This window comes from Poecilia reticulata, chromosome 10 (genome assembly GCF_904066995.2).
Source record: "Poecilia reticulata chromosome 10, P_reticulata-male-v2, whole genome shotgun sequence".
Classification (NCBI taxonomy): Eukaryota; Metazoa; Chordata; class Actinopteri; order Cyprinodontiformes; family Poeciliidae; genus Poecilia; species Poecilia reticulata.
This window is the reverse complement of record NC_088839.1, coordinates 26770194-26792506: the sequence shown is the minus strand read 5'-3', so window position 1 is coordinate 26792506 and position 22313 is coordinate 26770194. Positions and strand designations below refer to the sequence as shown.

Below are 22313 nucleotides of genomic sequence, written 5' to 3'. Positions count from 1 at the left end.
AAAATGAAAATAATCAAATTAAATCAAATCAAATTCCAAATAATTTTTTTTCAAAATTAAGTTTATGAAACTTTAACAAAAACGTCAGGTGTGTGTGATAATCATGTTGGCTGGATTGTGGCTAAATAAAAATTAATATTTTGTTACAACTCTAAATGAAACTTAAAAGAAAAAAAAATGCATTCATTAAGCATTCCAGTCATTTTATAGCAGACTTAGAGCCCTTCTTGGAAAAATAATATTAAATGTGATTTTAATGAGGTTAAATGTTACTGAAATCCAAACAACTAACAAGCATGCTTGCAAAATGAATATGTTATGACAGCTTGCCATATACAGGATGTAGCACGCTGTGTTGCCCTAAAATACTACAAGGTGGAGGACAAAGTGCAAACAGAACATACTGGACTCTACCATAAATAGTTTAATGTACAAAGTTATTACCAAAATACATTTGGTGTAGATGTACACAGTTATATTTAAAAAGCAGTTTCTCATAAAGAATTATGTTGTATTAATAAAATGTGAATTTGGAAGGTTGAAGGTTAAAATAATTGAATAAAACATTGCTTTGTGTCATACATTGAAATTGTAGAAGAGTTTAAAGAGTTTGCTTAGAAACAAAACAACTGTTAAGACACTAAACTCTTTTTTTAAAAGTCAGCTTTTGGATGCAGTTCTATCTTTTTGGGGCACACATAAAAAACAAACACTTAGGTTTTGTTAAAAGTAAACATTTTTAATGTTTAATTCCTTCAATAACAATTTGCGTCAGCAAATAAACGCCTGCTTGTGTTGAACGATGAAAACGTTGCTTTCATTTGATTCTTTACAATCATAAAGCTCAGATTCAATCATCACAGTTTAAGTCTACTTCCTCAGAATAGACTGTGGCACAGTGTGAAGTTAATGCAGCAAAAACTGCAACAGGAGCCAAAATAAATACTCAACACCAAAGGCACAAGTGTTACAAAAAGCAGTCATAAATTGCTCACAATTTATGCTTAATACTGTCAGATAAAAATGATATAACTCTGAAATAGTCTTAGTTGTAGTCTCTTGGAGGGTCTAGTGAATGTTTTTGACTTTTCCTTCTTTTTTTTTTGTCAGCGGGACGTATTCCCAGCTTCACCAGCGGTTCCCAAAAGGCGACTCTCTTGACCCAAAGTTCCTGTTTTTCCAGTAGCGCCTGACCTCCTCCAGCTCGTTCGGCCCGAGGCTCTGGTCGACCCCCGGCGTGGGCTGGTAGCTCAGAGGTGAGACGATGTAGCCGTTACGGTAGAGGCACACCTGCTTGCACATCTCGCAGCAGGTGAACAGAAGACCAAAATAAGGAACAATCTGTGAGGGAACGACAGAGTTTTGATCTGATTAGTGTTAAAATAACAGAAAATTTGACCTAAATTACCTCAAATGTGCGCTTTTAAGTCTTAATGATTGTTTCTCTAGAACTTAACGCGGTCTTGTTTTAAATTAGATCATCATGTGTGAGACAATGTTCAGCTCTGAAGATATTTGCAGCTGAAATTGGAAACTGGAGCATGCTGTTCCACCTTGTTCTCCTGCAGTGGACTCTGCGTCACTCCTGCCTTTGCATAGATCATGAGTTACAAATCTTTCCTTTGGCACATGGGAGCTATTTGTTACACAGAAATCAATTTTCTAACCAAATGAATCTATGACACAATCAAGCATAGAGGCACCTTTATCATGTTGGCCGTCAGTCCGTTCCACAGTGACGGAACACCTTTGTTTCTAATAACCTGCATGAAGCAGTCCATCGTTCCACTGAAGTGGACATCAACGCCACCAAAATGGGGAAGACGAGAACTCTGTGCCTAGAAAATAATGAAAAAGAAATTAAAAATGAGTGAATTGGCAGAAAAATGTAATTCCAATAAGTTAAAACGTCAAGATTGTTTTTTTAAACATCTGTCGTCATTTTCAAGTATGAAATGTAAACATTTTTTGAAGAATGTGTAGAAAACAGATTTATTTCTGGAGTTTGTATGTATTTTTACACCTCAAAGTGGGATATTCCCCATTTTATAAGCAGGTTATGTTGCAAAAATATTTTAGTTTTTAACATGGAAGGATTTTTACAGCCTTTTATTTTTGTTTGTCTAATAACATTATCGTAAAATATTGAATCAGATGTTTTAGTTACTCTGTACTGAAGTAACTTTTTACCAAATTATTTTTACTCTTACTTGAGTAATTTCCCATTTACTTTTGCTTGGGTAAAAATATGTTGAAGTAAAGCTACTTTTACTTATTATTTAGGATGTTCTACCCACCTCTGCTATTATAATTAGCATAAACCTGGAAACCTGAACCCGGAGACAAATATTACAAATCACACATGCATAATCTAAAAACAAGTGGGCCGAGTACTGAGCCTTGTGGTGCACCTGCATTCATTTCTTCTGTTTTCCACTTTACTGAGCATGATTATTTAAGAAAATTATCCCCAGATCCAGTCTTATTTTTATCTTAAACAATTCAATTATTGTGACAGATTTTTTTCTTTTAAACTTTAATTAATTTTTGTCACTCAGGATTTGGGTCACTTTGTTTGGGTCAGCGTGTTTTCCTTTAGTTCCTGTTCTTAAGGAGTAATTCAAGGAAACAGGCTCATATGTTTATACCCCAGGAAAACAGGAAGTCAAAGTTAAAATTAATTTAAAAACCTTTATTTAGCTGAAAAATATCCCTCTATAGTTGATATTTTACCTCCAGATGAATAAATGCACTTAAATAAAATATTAAATTTTCCTAAATCTAATATTTACTTTAAGTTGTCACTATAAAAATAAACTAAACTGAAGCAACTGTTTCAATGGATGATTATGCCAATACAATAAAATAATTGAAATATTTTTGAAGCTCCAAAGGAGAAAACAAGCAAACAACAACAACAAAAAACTACCAGCAACTAGAAATCTGGACATTTACGTTTAGGAGGAAGTTCCTCTGGAATATTTCAGGGAAATTTCAGGGTTTTTCTGGAAAATGTTTCTCAGGAAAAATTGCTTGAATTGTGTTTGTTTGCCGTTAAACAAAACATCGTCAGCGCAATAAAACAAGCCCGTTAAAAATGTTTTGGGCAAAGCTAAGAAGGGGAAGATGTCATCAACCAGAGGTAAAGAGGAGTAAATGTTGCCACAAAACTTGAGTTGTTTTCTCTTTATTTAACCACAGACTGAACCTCACGTGTGACCTTTAAAGGTTTAAACCTCTAGAACAAATTTGTAAGGAGAAAAAAGTTTATGTAAATGCCCGTTCCATGTTTTATGTCCTGTTTGTAGGTTGTTACCCATGGTACCCAGTAGGGGCGCTGTAGTTTGGTTCATGTTGAGTTAGTGCCTTTATTTAAACCGTAAAATAAGATGAAGTGTTGCTAGCTTCCTGTCAGTCAGCACTTTGGGCTGAAATATCCCAGGGACAAGAGGAAGAAGAGGATATTCTTCATCTTAATGACTGGACTGTAGCACACTCTTCAGAACAGGCTAAAGACAGCACAGCACGGACTTTACCGCCATAAACTTTGCAGCCCTTGGACAGCGGAGCGAGGTACATGTTTAGAGCTCTATAAGTTTAAGTTAGCGTTATTATTATGTATTCATGTTTGTCAAACAAAAGCACTTAAGCAAAATGTATTTTCTTTTCTTTTAGTTTTCACGGTGTATTCGAAGCACGGTGTATTCAGTGCAACAACTTGGTTCGAAAGAAGTAAATATAATTCTATTGCACCCGTCGAAGCTCTCCGTGTTTTCTTGGGTCTGAGGGACTGCTACAGTGAAAACTCGTCGCTGAGTGTAAGACGGTCCTATATCTGGCGAGTACAACCCACGTGTCAGTCGAGCAAGGCCTGCGCCAGCCGAGAGAGACTCAACTCCTGTCAAGAATCATTGCGACTTCCTCACGACTCTTCATATTGGACTCTGTCTCGGTTATTCATAAAGGTTCAGGTATTTTACTCAATAAGGACTCTGCTGATAAAAGGACCAAATTACCTGCACAGTAATTAAGAATTTAAAGCCTTAAATGCAGTCGTGGTTTTATTGTCTTAAAGCTACAGTTCGTGTGCATTAAGTAAATGCTATTTCTTAAATTGTATGGGTTACTTATCCTCTGAATAATTTGTGGTATATCAGCAGTATTTACAGTCACATTTGTTATGTGTGGATGCTAAATTGTACACCTATATGGTTTAAATGTCTGATTTGAGTGTTGTTTCCCATATAGTCTTGAAGTTAAAGCAACACTTATTCAATTTTAAGTCCAGACATTACTACAAAGAGCAAACACACGCATTAAAGGAACAAAATGTTGTACCCTGCTGAAGAACCTGACAACTTAGAACAGCAAGAGGTGAGATCCAGCAATCGTGAAAGACGCCTAACCGAAAAGGGCAAAGAAATGCATGAACAGGATGCAAAGAAACATGAACGAGCATTTAACAGAGCATATAATTCTTGGAAGGAGTCTGCTAAAGAAATTAGAACAAAACTGAAGGCCTTCTGCTCACCTGGAGATTTAAACAGTGCTAGTCATGACATAAGGGACAAGCATGCGGCTGTACAACAACATTATGAACCCATTCGCCGCAACCAAAACATGACTCCAAACGTAGTAAAAAGAATGGATGCTTGCACTGTGCTTACAACAGACATTTGTGAGATTATTGCTAAACGACAAGAAAATATTGATCAGCCCTTCAATGATCATCTTGAGAAGGAAAGAGTAAGGCTGATACTAAACAAAAATGACTATGGCTCTGTGTTTGGAGATACAAAAACTGAAACATCGTTCCCAGACGGTTCAGTTGCACACTCAAAGACGGATTCTTCAAGCAACCGTGAAGCAGAAGCTGAATTTGCAGCTAAAATGGAACAAGCAAAGGCTACGCATGAAATACTTGCACAGCAAACTAAAGTCAACCACATGGAGAATGAATGGAAGTTGAAGGAAAATGAAACACTGGCAAAGTTAAAACAAGAAGAAGTGGAAACGAAGGCAAGGCTTGAGCAGGAAAAAATTAAACTGCAGCATTTAAAGGCAGAAAGTGAAGTAAGAATAGCAGCAGCACGTGTAAGAGCTTTAAGCACTCTAAATGATGTTGAAAGCTGTGATCTAGCATCCTGCAACAACTTTGAGAACGCTCTAAATGACTCTGTCAGTGTACCACAGCCCTCCTTAAATCCGTTGGCTCCGTCGTTTAAGCATCACTACACCGGTGCAGAACGAGGAGAACTTAGTTTAGCTGAAGCTCTAGCAAACTCCCTTACTTTAAACCGACTTCCAGTACCTGAGCCGGCTATTTTTAGTGGTGACCCTCTGAAGTTTGTTGACTGGAAAGTATCCTTTATGGCACTAATTGGCAACAAACCCCTACCTGCATGTGAGAAAATATTGTATCTAAAGAGTTATATTGCAGGTGAAGCTCGAAAGGCAGTAGAGGGATATTTTTATCGTAACACTGAAGAGGCATACCAGAGCATCTGGAATGTTCTGCAAGAAAGGTATGGCAGCCCATTCATTGTGCAAAGAGCATTTAGAAACAAGCTTACAAAATGGCCCAAAATAGCTGCCAACGATCCTTTAGCACTGAGAGAGTTTGCAGACTTTCTTCAGAGCTGCGCAGAGGCTATTCCCCAAGTCAAGGGCCTAGAAATCCTTAATGATTGTGAGGAAAATCACAAGCTTCTCAAAAAACTGCCAGACTGGATAATACAGAGATGGAGTCGTATTGTTGTGGAAGAGTTAGACAAACATCAGGAGTACCCCAGCTTTGCTCACTTCACACAGTTCTTACAAAAGGAAGCGAAAGTTGCTTGCCACCCTGTCGCCTCACCATTCCTAATAAGTGAAAAAACAGAAGAGAGACACATTAAGAGAGCTAAAGCACTTACTACAACTGTCCAGTCAAAGTCTCCCTTCCCCACAGTGGTCGTTCCTAAACTTAAGCCACCTTGTTTGTTTTGCAAGGACGAACTGCATGGTGTGGCCAAGTGTCCTACATTTGCAGCAAAAACCATTGATGAAAAGAAAGTTTTCATTCGTGAAAATCACCTCTGTTTCGGATGTTTGAGAAAAGGCCATGTGACTAAAGAATGCAAAGTACGTCACTCATGCAGTAAGTGTGGCCGACGTCACCCTACCTGTCTCCACAAAGAGGGGATAAAAGAACCCAAAGAAACTAAAACTGAGGACTCCGTTTCTCCAGCTGAAAATGCAAACAGGGAAGTACATAAAGTCATGACCCATGTACTTACAAGAAAAACATCTGCAACATCCAGCATAGTACCAGTTTTTGTGTCAGCTACATCAGAGCCACAGAAAGAAATACTCACATATGCCCTGCTTGACACCCAAAGTGACTCTTCCTTCATTTTAGGAGACCTGGCCTCTGAGCTGAATGTGGATAAGCAACCAGTGCAATTAAAGCTCAGCACAATGACCTCTGTTGACACAGTTGTGGCAAGTAGACTTGCTAGCAACTTACAGGTGCGTAGCTTTGACTCTGATGCTCATGTCAAAATAAAACAAGCCTACTCTCGTGACTTTATCCCAGTTGACAAGTCCCATATTCCCACTAGAGAAACTGCACTTCAGTGGCCACACCTTAAAGACTTAGCCAACCAGTTACAGCCACTTCAAGATTGTGAAGTGGGCTTGTTAATCGGTTATGACTGTCCATCAGCTCTAGCTCCCTTAGAAATTGTCACAGGACAATTAAATGAGCCTTTTGCACAAAGAACCATACTTGGTTGGAGTATCATTGGGTCTGGTAATCCCCACTTAGACAGAGAGGGAAGTCAGAGTTATGTGCATCGTGTCAATGTCAAACAAATGCCGACACCCTCAACTTCTGATGTGCTTAAAGTCTTGGAGTCAGACTTCAATGAGAGAAACTATGAGGATAAGTACGTATCCCAGGACGATGTTCGTTTCCTACAACTACTCAGTGACACAATAAAGCAGAGAGAAGATGGACATTATCAGATGCCCCTTCCCTTCAAGGACAGCAAGCCACCAGCCCTTCCCAATAATAAGAGGCTAGCCACGGTTCGACTGCAACACCTAAAGAAAAGGCTAAAAGCTGACAAACAGTATCATGAGCATTACAACGCCTTTATGAAAGATGTTATTAGCAGTGGTGATGCAGAACTAGCCCCTCCTGTGACTGATGATGAGATCGCTTGGTACATCCCACACCACGGGGTGTACCATCCCAAAAAGCCAACAAAGTTAAGAGTCGTCTTTGATTGTTCTGCTAAGTTTCTTGGCGTCTCACTGAACGATACTCTTCTCACAGGTCCTGATATGATTAATTCACTGGTGGGAGTGCTCTGTCGTTTCAGAAGGGAGAATGTAGCCATCATCTGCGACATCGAACGAATGTTCCATCAGTTCTTTGTCTGCCCAGAGATGCGTAACTACTTACGATTTCTATGGTGGCCGGATGGACAACTAGATGTAGAGCCCAAAGAGTACAGAATGGCTGTGCATTTGTTTGGTGCTGGATCCTCCCCTGGATGTGCTAATTTTGGCCTTAAGTACCTAGCACAACAGCACAAATCCGACTACCCAAAGGCCTCCGACTTTGTCGAAAGAAGTTTTTATGTAGACGATGGGTTGACAAGTGTCCCATCAGTCAAAGAGGCTCAAGAGCTCATAAACGAAACACAAGCCCTGTGCAAACTTGGAGGTTTACGTCTGCACAAGTTTAATTCCAACCAAAGTGATACTCTCTCTCATCTACCACCCTCAGAAAGAGCCGATACAACAGAGTCACTCGACCTCAAACCTGATACTACATCTGAAGGCCATGTGCTTGGAATCCAGTGGTCAGTCAAAAATGACACCTTCAACTTCAGTGTAAACACAAAGGACCAGCCTCCTACTCGCCGGAGCCTACTGTCAGTTATCTCATCTTTGTACGACCCCCTGGGGTTTGTAGCTCCATTCACTTTGAGTGGCAAAAGTATACTACAGGAGCTCTGCCGTAGAGGTACCGAATGGGATGATCCCATTCCCGACAATCTGCGCTCACGGTGGGAGGACTGGAAAAATGGTTTGGGAAAACTGAAATCAGTCGTAGTACCCAGATGTTACCATCCACCTGAACTAAAGGACATTGCTAAAGTGGAACTGCATCACTTTTCCGACGCCAGTAACATAGGCTATGGAGCATGTTCCTACATTAGGTTCATAAGTGATGACAGCAAAGTGCACTGTAGTCTGGTTATAGCTAAAGCTAGAGTCGCACCTACCAAAGTTATAAGCATACCACGACTCGAACTGTCAGCTGCAGTCACTTCAGCAAAGATGAGCGTTATGCTAAGATCAGAGCTTGAGATTAACGTTGATGAGGAGTTCTTTTGGACTGACTCCCAAGTAGTCTTGGCGTATATCAACAACGAGGCACGAAGATTTCACATCTTTGTCGCAAATCGTGTCCAGTTGATTAGGGAAACTACAGATGCCAAACAGTGGCACTACATTGACACAGCTCAGAATCCAGCGGACCATGCCTCTAGGGGCCTTGGTGCATCAGAGATTATGACAACCTGCTGGTTGTCTGGCCCAAAGTTTCTGTGGGAACAAGAGATTTCCTACTCAGCTGCCCCCTCAGCTGAACTGTTGGTAGGTGATCCAGAAGTTAAAGCAGTCAAAACCTTTACAACTCAAACAAGCGAACAAGACACTATCCTCAGACGCTTCAACAGGCTCTCTAGCTGGTCAATGCTTCTTAAAGTAGTGGCAAGAATAAAAAGACTGAGACCAAACAAAACCCAATATGGCAGTGTCATAACAGCAGATGAACGCAAGGGAGCAGCTGACATAATAATAAAACTCCTCCAGCAGCAATCCTTCTTTCAAGAACTGAGAGCATTGAAAGTAAATGATAGTCTTCCAAGTTCAAGTCCTCTCTTTCAGCTAGATCCCGTTGTAGATCAGGGACTTCTCCGGGTTGGAGGAAGACTAAAAAAGTCAACACTCTGCCAAGGTTTGAAACATCCTATTATTCTCCCAAAGGACCATCACATTACAAACCTGATCATGTCTCACTTTCATTCAAAGATTTGTCATCAAGGCCGAAGCCAGACGCTCATGGAGATCAGAGCAAATGGGTTTTGGGTGATTGGTGGGAGCAAAGAAGTTGCAAAGCTAATAAGCAGATGTGTTCAATGTCGAAAACTTCGGCGGCCTCCTGAAGAACAGCGCATGTCTGAACTACCGAAGGAACGAGTTGAAGTCTCAGATCCTTTCATTTACAGTGGAATGGATTGTTTCGGACCATTCATCACCAAGCAAGGTCGCAAAGAGCAAAAGAGGTACGGACTCCTCTTTACCTGCCTTTCCTCACGCTCAGTCCACATTGAAATGCTAGAGAACCTATCTACAGACTCTTTCATTAATGGCCTACGATGCTTTATCAGCTTAAGAGGAGCTGTCTGTAAGCTGTACTGCGATCAAGGTACAAATTTCATTGGGGCCAAAAATGAGCTAAAAGAGGCTCTCAAGGAATGTGACAGAAATGCCCTGCAGGCTTTTCTTGCAGATAAACAGTGCGAGTTCGTATTTAATGCCCCATCTGCCAGTCATGCCGGAGGTGTGTGGGAACGACAGATTCGAACCATCCGCAGCGTTCTCAATGCCACCATTGCTCAATCACAAGGCAGGCTGGATGACGCTTCTCTAAGAACACTGTTTTATGAGGCAATGTCTATTATCAATAGCCGACCATTAAGCATTGATGGAATCAATGACCCTAAATCACCTGAACCTCTAACTCCAAACCATCTCATATTAATGAAATCAAAGGTTGCATTGCCTCCTCCTGGAAAGTTTGTGAAGGAGGACTTGTACGCAAGAAAAAGATGGCGCAGAGTGCAATATCTAACGGAACAGTTTTGGAGTAGGTGGAAAGTGGAGTACCTTCTGAACATATCCACAAGACAAAAATGGCACCTGCCTCGTCGCAATCTTGAGGTCAATGACATCGTCATCATAAAGGAAGACATGCTTCCCAGAAGTCAGTGGCAACTGGGTCGAGTTGTTGAAGCACCACAAGAGGATGATGGCTTGGTGCGCAGAGTCAAGCTTCAAGTTGGTGATCGAAATCCAGCAAAGAAGCAGGGTACAACACACAAACCTCACATTATTGAAAGACCTGTTCAAAAACTTGTGGTTCTTTTAGAAAGTCACTAATTGATGCTCATTAGTCTCACATCAGACATTATGTCGCTGAAGGTTAATGTGTGGCGTTAACTGTATTTTTGTTTGTTCACTTCTTTAACGTCCATTTGTCATGCTTAAAATCATGCATGAATCGTTGATAAGCTCTCATCATACATGATTTGGTGGGAGTGTAAATGCCCGTTCCATGTTTTATGTCCTGTTTGTAGGTTGTTACCCATGGTACCCAGTAGGGGCGCTGTAGTTTGGTTCATGTTGAGTTAGTGCCTTTATTTAAACCGTAAAATAAGATGAAGTGTTGCTAGCTTCCTGTCAGTCAGCACTTTGGGCTGAAATATCCCAGGGACAAGAGGAAGAAGAGGATATTCTTCATCTTAATGACTGGACTGTAGCACACTCTTCAGAACAGGCTAAAGACAGCACAGCACGGACTTTACCGCCATAAACTTTGCAGCCCTTGGACAGCGGAGCGAGGTACATGTTTAGAGCTCTATAAGTTTAAGTTAGCGTTATTATTATGTATTCATGTTTGTCAAACAAAAGCACTTAAGCAAAATGTATTTTCTTTTCTTTTAGTTTTCACGGTGTATTCGAAGCACGGTGTATTCAGTGCAACAACTTGGTTCGAAAGAAGTAAATATAATTCTATTGCACCCGTCGAAGCTCTCCGTGTTTTCTTGGGTCTGAGGGACTGCTACAGTTTAGAAACCCTCCAGAGAAATCTCCCGTATCGCCTTTTCTAGGCTGCAGACGTCATTTCACCTCCAACAGGCTTCCTCCCCTCTGACTCTGCTGGACTTCCAGATATTTAACCTCCTGAGCCGCCATTAGCGCCCTCAGCGTCTCCGAGTTCACGTAGGTTCTGTCGTACATCCAGCTGGCCATCATGTGGGCGTTACGGCTGCTGAGGTCACATGTGGGCGTCTTAAAATTTCCAGTTGACACATAAACTCGTTAAGAAGAAGAAGTTAAACTGTACGGAGCTCATCTTAAATCATTACCCTATGGCTCTGGAAGCATCTTTTTAATCTTTTCTCTGCAGTGGGTTAACGTTTAACCGTACGCTTCTCATTAAATGGAAGCATTTCAATAAAAATTGTATAATAAAGCGCAGTAGGTTGTATTATCTGGAAATGCACAGCCCTCAGAGCTGCTGCTATATGACAGTCTATCTTTAGAGAACTTATCTATAGCCTGACGGACCTGAGGCACATTCACATTCCCAGCTGCTGTTAAACCTTGTGGCAGCTAATAATAAGCAGACGAAACCCGGATGAAGTGCCCAGTCCTTTGCAGAACCATTGTTCCCTGTGTGTCCTTCCTAATAAACCCAGAAGGGTCTGAAAAGCAAACTAAAGATTATTAAACACGCAGAACCAATTCCACATAATACACATTTACTAATACTTATGTAATAGGCATGTTTTTAAACGGAGATTTATTTTTCTGTCTAGTAAAGGTCGTTGTTCAGTTCGTTCATGGCCTCTCTAAGGCTTTAGTGAATAACGTGGACACGTCATTACTGCCCCCTTCTGGTGAAACTGTGGCAGGAAAGCAGCTTCACAGGATCTTGTGCAACAAGTTGAAGCAGGATAAAATCTGATCTAATCATATTTATGTTTTTCTGTGCAGCTGACCGCACTTTTATACTAAACCTGAAATGTTAGTTACATTATACAAACCACATCACAATTTATCCGGTTTGTATACAGTAAACAGATTTTTAAAAAGTGTATTGCTTGATCGGTGTATTGCCTACTTGCTTTAGAGCAGTCAGACATTTTTAGAGGATTTTAGACCAATAATATGTACAGAAATGGACAATTTTGCTGGTATCCCTCCACTATAAATGGAAGAAGAAAAAAGTGAAATAATGTGGTAAACTAACAAAGGTTTAAATGAATCTCGATGCTTATTTCATATTTAACAAAAGTCACACTTTTCTTTTGAATATTTTCTGATTTAGTTGAAACTTTTATGTAATTAAAAACATCATGAAGAGAAACAAGGTCATTTAGAAAACTTTGTGGCAACAACTTTTTCATCAAACGAAGGATCTCTGTTGCTTAGAACGAGCGGTTTCCATCTGCCACAGATATGTCGAGTTGATTTAAGGTCTAACGTCACGAAAAAGTATTAAATAATATTCTGATGTTTAATATTTAGCATAATTTGTGCTTTTAGCAGCATGTTTTTGTTGTGAGCAGCAGTCTGGTGTTCATAAACTATTTAGCTTCAGGGTGGTTCCTGTAAACAGGTTCTTGTGATTCTGAAATTATACTGTGAATTTTCTCACCTGAGCATCAAATATTTTAATTAAACTTATAAACTAGTCATATTTTGTGTGGGAAAGTAATATAGGTCAGACATTTAAAAAGAGTTTTGTATATTTGTTTTATCAAAATAGAGAAATTCAGTTTTCAAATTCCTTTAGATTCTATTTAGTAAAATAGAAAAACTATAGTTTATTTATTTAATGAAGCTTAGTAAAAGTAATTAAAAGCAGATCTGGAAAAGTCACCAGATGAAAAAACAGATGGAAAAATACTTTATTTTGTATCAAACATTTCCCATTTTAAGATGACTTTGCTTGGGATAATTTTTCTCAAAAATAAAAATAAAAATTCTCCATTTGAACCAATTACATGCACTGGCAGGACAAATATTTATTGTTTTTAAATTACATGAAAGTAATTTGTCTGCTTTTTTCCATTGATAAAAGCTACATACATACATACATACATACATACATACATACATACATATACATATATATATATATATATATATATATATATATATATAATGGCGAACCAACCGGACATTGTGGTGGTGGATAATGGATAAAGAATAGAGGAAAGCCGTTGTGGTGGATGTAGCAATACCAAGTGATTACAACATCAGGAAAAAGGAGCATGAGAAATTGGAGAAGTACCAGGGCCTCAGGGAGGAACTGGAAAAGACCTGGAAGGTGAAGACCACAGTGGTGCCTGTGGTCATCGGGGCCCTCGGGGCAGTCACCCCCAAACTGGAGCAGTGGCTCAAACAGATCCCAGGAACAACATCAGACATCTCAGTCCAGAAATGTGCAGTTCTAGGAACAGCCAAGAACCCTCAAGCTCCCAGGCCTCTGGTAGAGGACCCGAGCTCAGAGGATGAAACAGACCACCCGCGGAGGGTGAGAAGGGAATTATTATATATATATATGTGTGTGTGTGTGTGTGTGTGTGTGTGTGTGTGTGTGTGTGTGTGTGTGTGTGTGTGTGTGTGTGTGTGTGTGTGTGTGTGTGTTTTTGCAAAGCCTAATTTTAAAATTCTGACAAAACTTAACATTTAATATTTTATTTACTTTGATATTGTGCAATTTCAAAGGTGGATCCACCTCATCACAATCAGTTTCCAGAAAACTGAAAACAATTTTATATTTTCCTTTTCATATGTGAATTTATACGACTTTCTTCTCCTTTAACCCACTGAAAACACATTTTTCTCAGGAACTATCATTCCTGTTCGCAGGCTTCATTTTGTGAATTTGTCATTTATGCTATTCATTAACAAATTTATAAAAATAACACAAAATGGAGGAAAAATAGACAAAATTAAATTAGTTAAGCTGCTCGTTACCCACCTGCATTTTCCGTTTAACGGTTTCAAAGGGGTATGAGAGCGTTTGAGCGACTCCCGCTGCAATGCAGCCGTTAATGAAGTTCTGCAGAGGAGTGAAGCGAAACGACGGCTCCTGCCACAGCTTGTCCAAATTCATGTAAACCGCGTAGCATCCGACTGAAAAGGGAACCGCACCTGCAGACGGAGAAGATGGAGGAAGTAGAAAATAATTCAGTATCAATGTCAGACTCATCTGTTGAATAAATGCGTTGTGCATACCCAGAACGGTGAGGGAGAATCCTCTGTAGAGAGCAGGCAGGCCTTCGTTCCTGTAGATCTTTGAGATGGTGTGAGCTGCGCCGATGTAGGTCCGCTGTCTGCAGTTCTGGACGATCAGTCGGGTCTCCGCCACCTCCAGAGGATACGTGAGCAGGGCGGCAGCAACGCCAGCCAGTCCGCCAGCTAATATGGCCCTCCACTGGGAGATGAAGCCCAGCTCATCCATGTGAAGGTGGACGATGCTGCACACAAACAGGCGTCAATAATGAACAGAGATGAATCAATCTTTGAAAAAATGTAATCTAGTAATTTAGTAATCGATTAACCGGAGTATGCATACTCAAAAAATGGTAATTTGGTGAAAAAGCAATATTTTCAGAGCAGTAGTTAAACAAAAACTGTTAAAAAATATGTACGTTTTGCTCTTTTTATTCATTTGCATTTGTCTTTTTGTGATGTATGCAGCATATAATGTATCTCTTGTAAAAGAGACAATACGTCTCAAGAGATTGTTCCTGTATAAATAAAAGATTATATAAAACACCTTTGTCTGTAAATATGTTTTACTCAAAACTCCTCAAGTGGCAGTTTTGGTTTCACATTTATTTTTATTGTATTTTAGGCAATGCAATGTTTAAGTCTTATTCAAAAAAATTGTATTATCCGTTTATTTGTGTCTTTTAGTATATTTCTAATGCTGTATGAAAAAGGCTTAAGTGTTTTAGTTAAAAATTTGTACAATGTGCCAATTCTTTTGTCCGAAGAATCAATTAATTTTCAGGATGACAGACAGCATGATCGATTATTAAAATAAGTCAATAACATTTTTAAAATCTCTTATTTATTTATCTACTTAGATTCAACAAGTGTTGTGGCTCTTGTTTAATATATTAAACACTTTCTACATCGGTGTAAAAACTACAACTGTTGTTTAAATGTAAAAAATATATATATTTCTGTGGTTGTTTATGCTCAGTATTTTACTTTTCAGGCTGATAACCTGAAACCTTCAACAGGAAATATGATTTAAATAATAATAAAAAAACATGAGCTAAAAGAGGAAGGGGGTTTCTTTTCCTGGAACAGTTGCTGCTGTCGCTTCTAGACAGGAAAAGGTGAGCACTGAATAATTTATGTTTATAAAACTATGAATTCAATACACGTGTTTATAAAGCATGACCAGCCGGATTTATTGCTCTTTGCTGGATTACTGCTCAGCTTAATGCCTTTTTTTCCTGTAGCCATGCTGTCAGAGCTCAGCAGTTTGTTTTGCCCTCTGGTAACCCAGCACATGTGATTTCATTCCGTTTGCCCTCAGTTTAGTCTCACAGGCAGGAATTCCCCTTTTAGCAAGTTTTAAAAACCCCAAACAATTTAAACATGAAACACAGTTATTTTTTACAGCTGAATAATAATGTGATTAATATTTATTTGGTCAAATATTTTTAAAAGGTAATAATTAGCTCAAAAAGCTAATTTGGCCCAATTCCTAAACATGTATAATTTACAGACAGTGTGTGTTTTGCATTCATTAAAAACGTTTTGTAAACAAAACAATGTTTTTATTGCTAAAGATATTTAAGCTTTGAACACATAAGTAATTTTTCTTCTGTAATATATCATCTAGCAACGGTCTATTTAAAAAATGCTCCCGTTCATGTTGCACTAATTACACAGTATTTAATTACATCATTTAAGTAAGGAAGAAAATTTTCAACATGAAATCTAATAAAATTAATAAGAACATTTAAAAATATTAAAAAAATAAACAATTAAAAAAATGTTGGTATCTATAGAATGACGCTTTCTTATCAATTTATAACATTTTATGGTAGTGATATAGATTTTAATTCAATGTTGAACAGTTTCAACCATTACTTTTAACTTGTTACTTTTTAAAAAATCAACAGATGATTTACAAGTTGTGTAATAGTTAGCTTATCAATCTATATTTCTAATGAAAGTTTGAGTCCTAATGTATTAACTTTATTCAATCCGCAGAAGCTGGTGAAGTTAGGAGGCAAAATATAATATTGCTTTTGTTATATCTCTAAAATTGTTTTATATACTGTATTTCTGCTTCTGGCGATTACCGATTAAACTTATCATAACCTGCCAGACAAAACTTCGGGCAAACAAAACATCTTGCTGTTTAAAAATCGACTGAGTAAATGGAGGCTTCTGATTGGCTGGAAACAAGAGGGTGCGTATCACACGGTCAAAACAGGAAGTATTTCCGTATCTGTAAAGTAAACGGCAAAACAATAACAAAACAGCCTTTTTTCCATTTTAACACATCACACGACTTAAAATGCTTAATCCAAATTTATAATAGCACCAATTTGCAAAGTCGGTGTGTACTAAAAGTTAAGTAATAAATGAATAATAACACAAGCAGCTATAAAATAAGATGCAATTTGAAGCAGTTAATCTCATTATTATATATTTTCCTGCTAAACTTACTTCTTGTATGTGGTTAGGTGAACTGCTGTATATGGAAACAGCCGGAGACAGGAGACCATGTTCCCTTTCCAAAATCCTCGAAGTCCCTCATTCTGGTAGATGACGATAAATGTTTGCAGGAATCCGCCTTTGCCGTGAAAAGTTCCCACCTGACGTTTAATTTTCACCACTTCCAGAGGAGACGTGACGGTTTTGCTGAACAAACCAGCGAAACCAGCGCAGAGGAAGCTCTGAGAACTGGTCAGCCGGGTGTCGTTTTTCACCGAGACCACCATTTCTCTGGTTGTTTAGCCTGAACTCTGAACTCGATCCTCCGGCTGGGTTTCGATGTTCTTCGAGGGACAACTAGCGACCTGCGTGGATGGGTGACATACATCTAATTTTAAACACCCGGAAGGTGTGTGTGTACTGCGCGGGCCTGTGGTGTTATGTGACAAAAATATTCACGTCACTTTGATTTGATCCTGTGGGAGAACTCAGTTAAACACTAGAGGGCGCTCCTTGACCTACTTTTAACCAAATAAATGGGCAGTTTTAAGGACGAAAGTAGACAAGTAAGTATGGCAGTTCAAAAGTGCAAATATTCAAAACTGGGTGCATAAAAATATCTAGGCTATTTAATAATAACATACACAAACTACAGTTATGGATGAAAACGCATGTATAAAGGAAAAAGGAAAGAAAAAAAATATATACATTTCTTGATGAAAACACATAAGGAAAATAAAAAATTAAATATATAAATTTTTAATGAAAACACGTGTATAGGGAGAAGGAAACACAAAATACACATATTTCTGCTTTTATTTTTAATTGTCAGTTTTGGTCCTCCATACATCAAAAGGCTTTACATACATGAATAATCAATACACATTTTACTATCCATAGGACACATGTTAGTAGTATTTATTTATTATTAAACTGTTTTGTGTTGCTGTCAGCCTTACCTGTAGAAGTTAAAAGGTTGGGCTTAAACTGCTCTGATCAATTTAATTGATCTGAAGTGAACTTTTTGCCCCGGTCAACCAATCAAATGTTGGGGTTTAAAGAATCATAGCGACAGCTTGAAATGGTCCACTTCAACCCTGGGACCTGGAAATAGTTTAAATGAACATTGACTTTATTGTTTGAAATTTTATTATAGGGAATTAATATAATATTTAAACATTTATGTATGTATAATACACATACAGATAATTATAAATACATTTAATTATAAAATGATTATGATCATTAGACACATGGTAGGATAAGTGGGTATAGACAGTAAATGGAATAATTTACAACTTTATTTTATTCTTCAGTTATATCAATAAATGTTCAACAATTTCTTAAATTTAACTCCACATTTTAATTTCCTTTAGTCATAATTTTGACTGAAACATATTTTAATTTTAGTCATAATTTGGAAATCTTTTTGTCATTTTAGCCCAAGTCCAGTTTTAGATGCTACATTTTGGTCAATAAAATGTCATATGCCATCATGAAGGAATGCATTTTACTTTTATTTATTTAAAATTGTTTTAGATTTGTTTTTTTTTCATAACCAAGGCCAAAATATTTGTTTTACAATTTTTCCGTATAATTTAGCTGTATGAAAAATTTCACATTCGGTCACGCTACAACCATAACCATTCAACCACACAACCATTCTGCCATTTCAAACAACCCGATTTTAAACTTAAACTCTTTAAATATCTGTGGTTCTTTGCAGCTCCTTCCGAGTTTCTCTGGGTTTGGCCTTTCAGTGGAGGTCAGATGGGAACATGAATGGGACTACAAATAATCGCCTTTGACGTTTTTGCTGCAAGACTTTTGTATTTTGTGGAAAAACGCATGAACTTTATGAAGGATGAATTCACAGAAACTTTGTATTTTCCTTTTGATCCGTTATGAGAACATCAGTACAAACAGATGATTATCTAAAAAAACCCTTTTGAATTTCTATCAGAAGTTTAATTTGTTGAGCATAAAGCTGATTTTGACTCTTCATTTTCAGGTTACTATACCCTCTGGGCTGAGAGAGGTAACTTATTATATAACTTTTATCTTTATTATAGCAGCTACCGTATCTGACTAACACATCCATAAACCTTGAACTTTGCCACATTTTACACATTTTCTATATTTTTATGATATTTTATGTGATATACTAACTGAAAACACCACATAATTGTGAAGTAGAAGCAAACTTTTCAAAACATTTTACAAATTAAAAATCTAAAAAGTGTGGTGTGCATTTATATGCAGCCTCTCTGAGTCAACATTTAGTTAATCTGTCTTTTGCTGCAGCATCTAACTGAAATGTTTGCAACAAAACGTGCAGAAATGTTCAGTTCCTTCCACTAGCTATTAAATTTAGTTAAGTCTGGACTTTGACTAGGCCTTTCTAACATCTGGATATAGTTTGATCAAAAGTTCAAGGTGATTTTTATGGGAGTATCAATAAAAATGGCCATCTGCAGAAATGCATGCCACACTTTTAAGGTTATTTTCTGTATAAAATAATGTTTCATTCTCTTTCCACTTAACAACTATGTGTTGTCTGTTCTGTGTTTATTTAAAACATTAATAAAACACAGAAGTTTGTGGTTGTAGTGTGGCAAAAGGAGAGTTTCAATTTTAAATACTCTCATTTCCTCTTTCTTTCAAGATCTGCAGTCGCGCTGCCATCATAAGTCTGCACCAGACAGGTTTGTCATCATTTAGATTGTTTTCTTTACTGTACCGTAAATCACCTCTGGTTTGCTGTGAAGTGTATTCGCCACCAGGGACAGGATTTCGCTGTCTTGTTTCATCCCCGTGTTTTTTTTTCTCTTCGTCTCGGCCTACCAGGGGCCCAACCAGACCTCCTCTCCCCCCTCTGACGGTCTCACCAGATCCACGCGAGGAGCCCACCTACTGTCACTGCCAGGACCACTTGGCTCCTTCTCAAAGGCCTTTTTCAGGAACAACAGAGTCGAGGAGAGGAAATGACAGCCTGATCACAAGACGCCGCTGGTCCCACTCCCCCCCACTCCGGCTTCTAGGGCCGCCCTGCAAAAACACAAAACTTAACAACTATTTCTGCTCTAGTTTCTAGTGGAAATACATTAGTACACTTTAAATAAGACAAAACTAACTTGCAATGTGACTTGTAGTCCAGTTACATGTTTCTCGTCACGTTGCATTCTTTGACTGATGCGACTTATGCTGACTTATACTCTGGAAAGTACAGGATGATCCTCTGATGGACCCTAAAAAACAGACCCCACACTCTTAAAATAAAAGAAAACATGCATTTCTCATGTAAACTAGAAAAGCAGAATGAAACTCGCTTTTTAAAAAAATATAGCCAAGAACACACCCGTATCCACACTGCAAAAGCACAAAATATTACCTTTGGTCTAGTTTCTAGTGTAAATATCTGCGCACACTTTAAATAAGACAAAACTAACTTACAAGTAACTTTTCAACAAAATGTTGGAGCTGTTTTTTAGGTAAATAATTGCTTAATTTTGATAAAAATTGATAACACTGGAGAAATGTCTTGTTAAAAGTGAAATAATCTGACAGTGGAACTAGAACTTAAAAAAAAATCAGTATTAAGTAATTATCTTCTTAAAACAAGCTCTGATTTGTTGCTGAAAAGTTACTTGTAAGTTAGTTTTGTCTTATTTAAAGTGTGTTCATATATTTACATTAGAAACTAAACCAAAAGTACTTGGTAATATTTTGTGTTTTTGCAGTGTGGATGCAGGTGTGTCCTTGGCTCTGTTAAAAACGTGAGTTTCATTTCTGCTTTTTCTGGTTTACATCAGCTATGCATGCTTTCATTTACTTTAGGAGTGTAGGTTCAGCTGGCAGGTGAGGATCGTAACATACTTTCCTATTGGCTCAGAGTACAAGTTGTGTCAGTCAAAAAATGCGTCATGAAGAGGAAAAAATTTACAAGTTGGAAGAACCAGCCAAATTATGAAAAAAGTGTAATTTATATTCTGTAAAATACAGTCAGAAAGCTGTTTGACCTCACTGTCATGTATCGATAGTCTGATGTTTTAAAGGGACCTGTTATGCAAAATTCACATTTTGCATGTTTGTACTTCCATTTGGGTCTCAGATGGTTCTGAAAACTGGCCAAAAAAACACCCAGACGGTTTTCGGCAATAATGTAATGTTTTTATGTCTGGAAAATGTGCCGTTTCAAAAACATCCAGAATGTATTGACACAATTTAGCAGTGACTGCCCCTCACCTTGCAACGCCAGTGAAGCTCCAGCACGTTTGGTCAGCTGGTTTTACCTCTATATACGCTGTACAATGGCTATTGGACAAGACAAGCGTTTTGGTGTTGACTTACCACCCAGACACCACTTCCTGCATTTTTGTTGGTTGTACAGAAGGCTCCACTTCTGCTTTTCAAAGTTGTACAGTTTCATAATTGCGCATTTGTTTGCAGTCATTTTCACGTGCGAGTGTAAATGTTTATTTCTTTGGCCGTGGCCAGCAGCAGCTTATTTAGATTTAGAGTGACAAGACACCCTAAACCTAAATAGGCAGAACTGATCTAAGAATGATTTTGTGCCAAAGAAATGTACTAGTTTCGTTTCGCCCCCAGACCGATCCTAACCAGTTCAAAGAAACATAAAGATAAGTGATGAATCTTATCAATTAATGCTTCAGCAATCAAACAGGACACCTCAGACAATCTGTTGCCAGCCTGTCTCCTCTGCTGTCCTTCCACTTCCCCTCATGTAGCCTCTGCTCACCACAGTCGCTGCACTGCCTCCTTCCTGTATGTAACCCCCCCACCCCGCCTCCCATTCCTCCGTGAGGAGAACCAGCGCGGGAGCTGCCTGCATGCCTTTGTGTCCCTGCAGCAGGCACCTTGCAGCAGTCGTAGGCTGGCTGTGGTATTGTCATTCTCTGGATGTCATGCGCAAGTTGGCCCTTGATCTCCCACTTTGAAGTGCAGGAACCCGAGAGGACGCGGCCAACAGAGGGCGCTCAACACCAGGGAACCTGCAGCAGCGGGTCACAATGGAGGTCTGTTGCCAGCCTCACAGACTGCTGCAATAAAATTCTCGCCTTTTTTTATCTAAGATTGTCACATCACAGTCTTGTGTTGGCAGGGGAGGGGAAAGGGAAGAAAGGGTGGGGGATGGGGAGTCTGCCTGTGTGTGTTGGTCTTTTTTTGTTTTAATGGAGGAGGGGGAGTGTTGGTGAGAAAAGAAAAAAAAAAATCAAGGATGAGTACAATTCACTGTCGTGCCACGTTCACACCTCTAAATGTGAGGCTCAGGCCAAACTGGTCCTGGCTCACTTAACAGGACTGAGAGACTTGTTATGCGAAGAGGCCTTATTCACATTTTGCGATTTATCCGATGATGCAAACTGTGAAAGGCCGTCAGGATTTGTTAGGAATAATAAATGGGACTTAGCGCCTCATTACTGGGAAGCATCTTTATTACGACAGACCTGTAAATACTTTACAAATGCTTTCTGGGGGCACTGTTAAAGTATTTTTTTGCATTTTGTCGCTATGCAAACACAAACTTCCACTTATTTACATGGGATTTTATGTGACAGAGCAACACAAAGTAATGCATAAATGCGAATTAGAAGGGAAATGATCCATGGTTTGAATTTTCTTTTAGCCAATAAAAATCTGCATTTGAATTCAAATAATACTAGTTCCACTGGCAGATTATTTCACTTTTAACAACTTTTTATTTAACTTCTTAAACTTATTTCATTTTTAACAAAACATTTTTCTCA

General features: G+C 38.5%; 1 protein-coding gene and 2 long non-coding RNA genes across 6 annotated transcripts; 2 read left to right on the top strand and 1 right to left on the bottom strand.

Annotated features, from left to right (window-relative positions):
* Positions 1 to 718: 718 nt before the first annotated feature.
* On the bottom strand, positions 719 to 17064 carry slc25a43 (solute carrier family 25 member 43). Its single transcript, XM_008420788.3, has 5 exons — positions 16558 to 17064; positions 14095 to 14336; positions 13838 to 14010; positions 1704 to 1838; positions 719 to 1341 (listed from the first exon to the last, which is right to left on the bottom strand). Exons 1-5 carry the CDS (start codon positions 16830 to 16832, stop codon positions 1129 to 1131), a joined length of 1038 nt encoding a protein of 345 aa, XP_008419010.2. The 5' UTR covers positions 16833 to 17064; the 3' UTR covers positions 719 to 1128.
* Positions 1169 to 20621, top strand: LOC103471638 (uncharacterized). Of its 4 annotated transcripts, none has more exons than XR_014089359.1 (4): positions 1171 to 1256; positions 18557 to 18583; positions 19211 to 19250; positions 19393 to 20621. It is a non-coding gene; the product is annotated as an uncharacterized LOC103471638 (long non-coding RNA). The 4 variants fall into 4 exon arrangements; XR_014089360.1 differs by lacking the exon at positions 1171 to 1256 and adding an exon at positions 15154 to 15209; XR_014089358.1 differs by lacking the exon at positions 1171 to 1256 and adding an exon at positions 16869 to 16954.
* LOC108166652 (uncharacterized) lies at positions 10324 to 10871 on the top strand. Its single transcript, XR_001777002.2, has 2 exons — positions 10324 to 10683; positions 10786 to 10871. It is a non-coding gene; the product is annotated as an uncharacterized LOC108166652 (long non-coding RNA).
* Positions 20622 to 22313: the final 1692 nt, after the last annotated feature.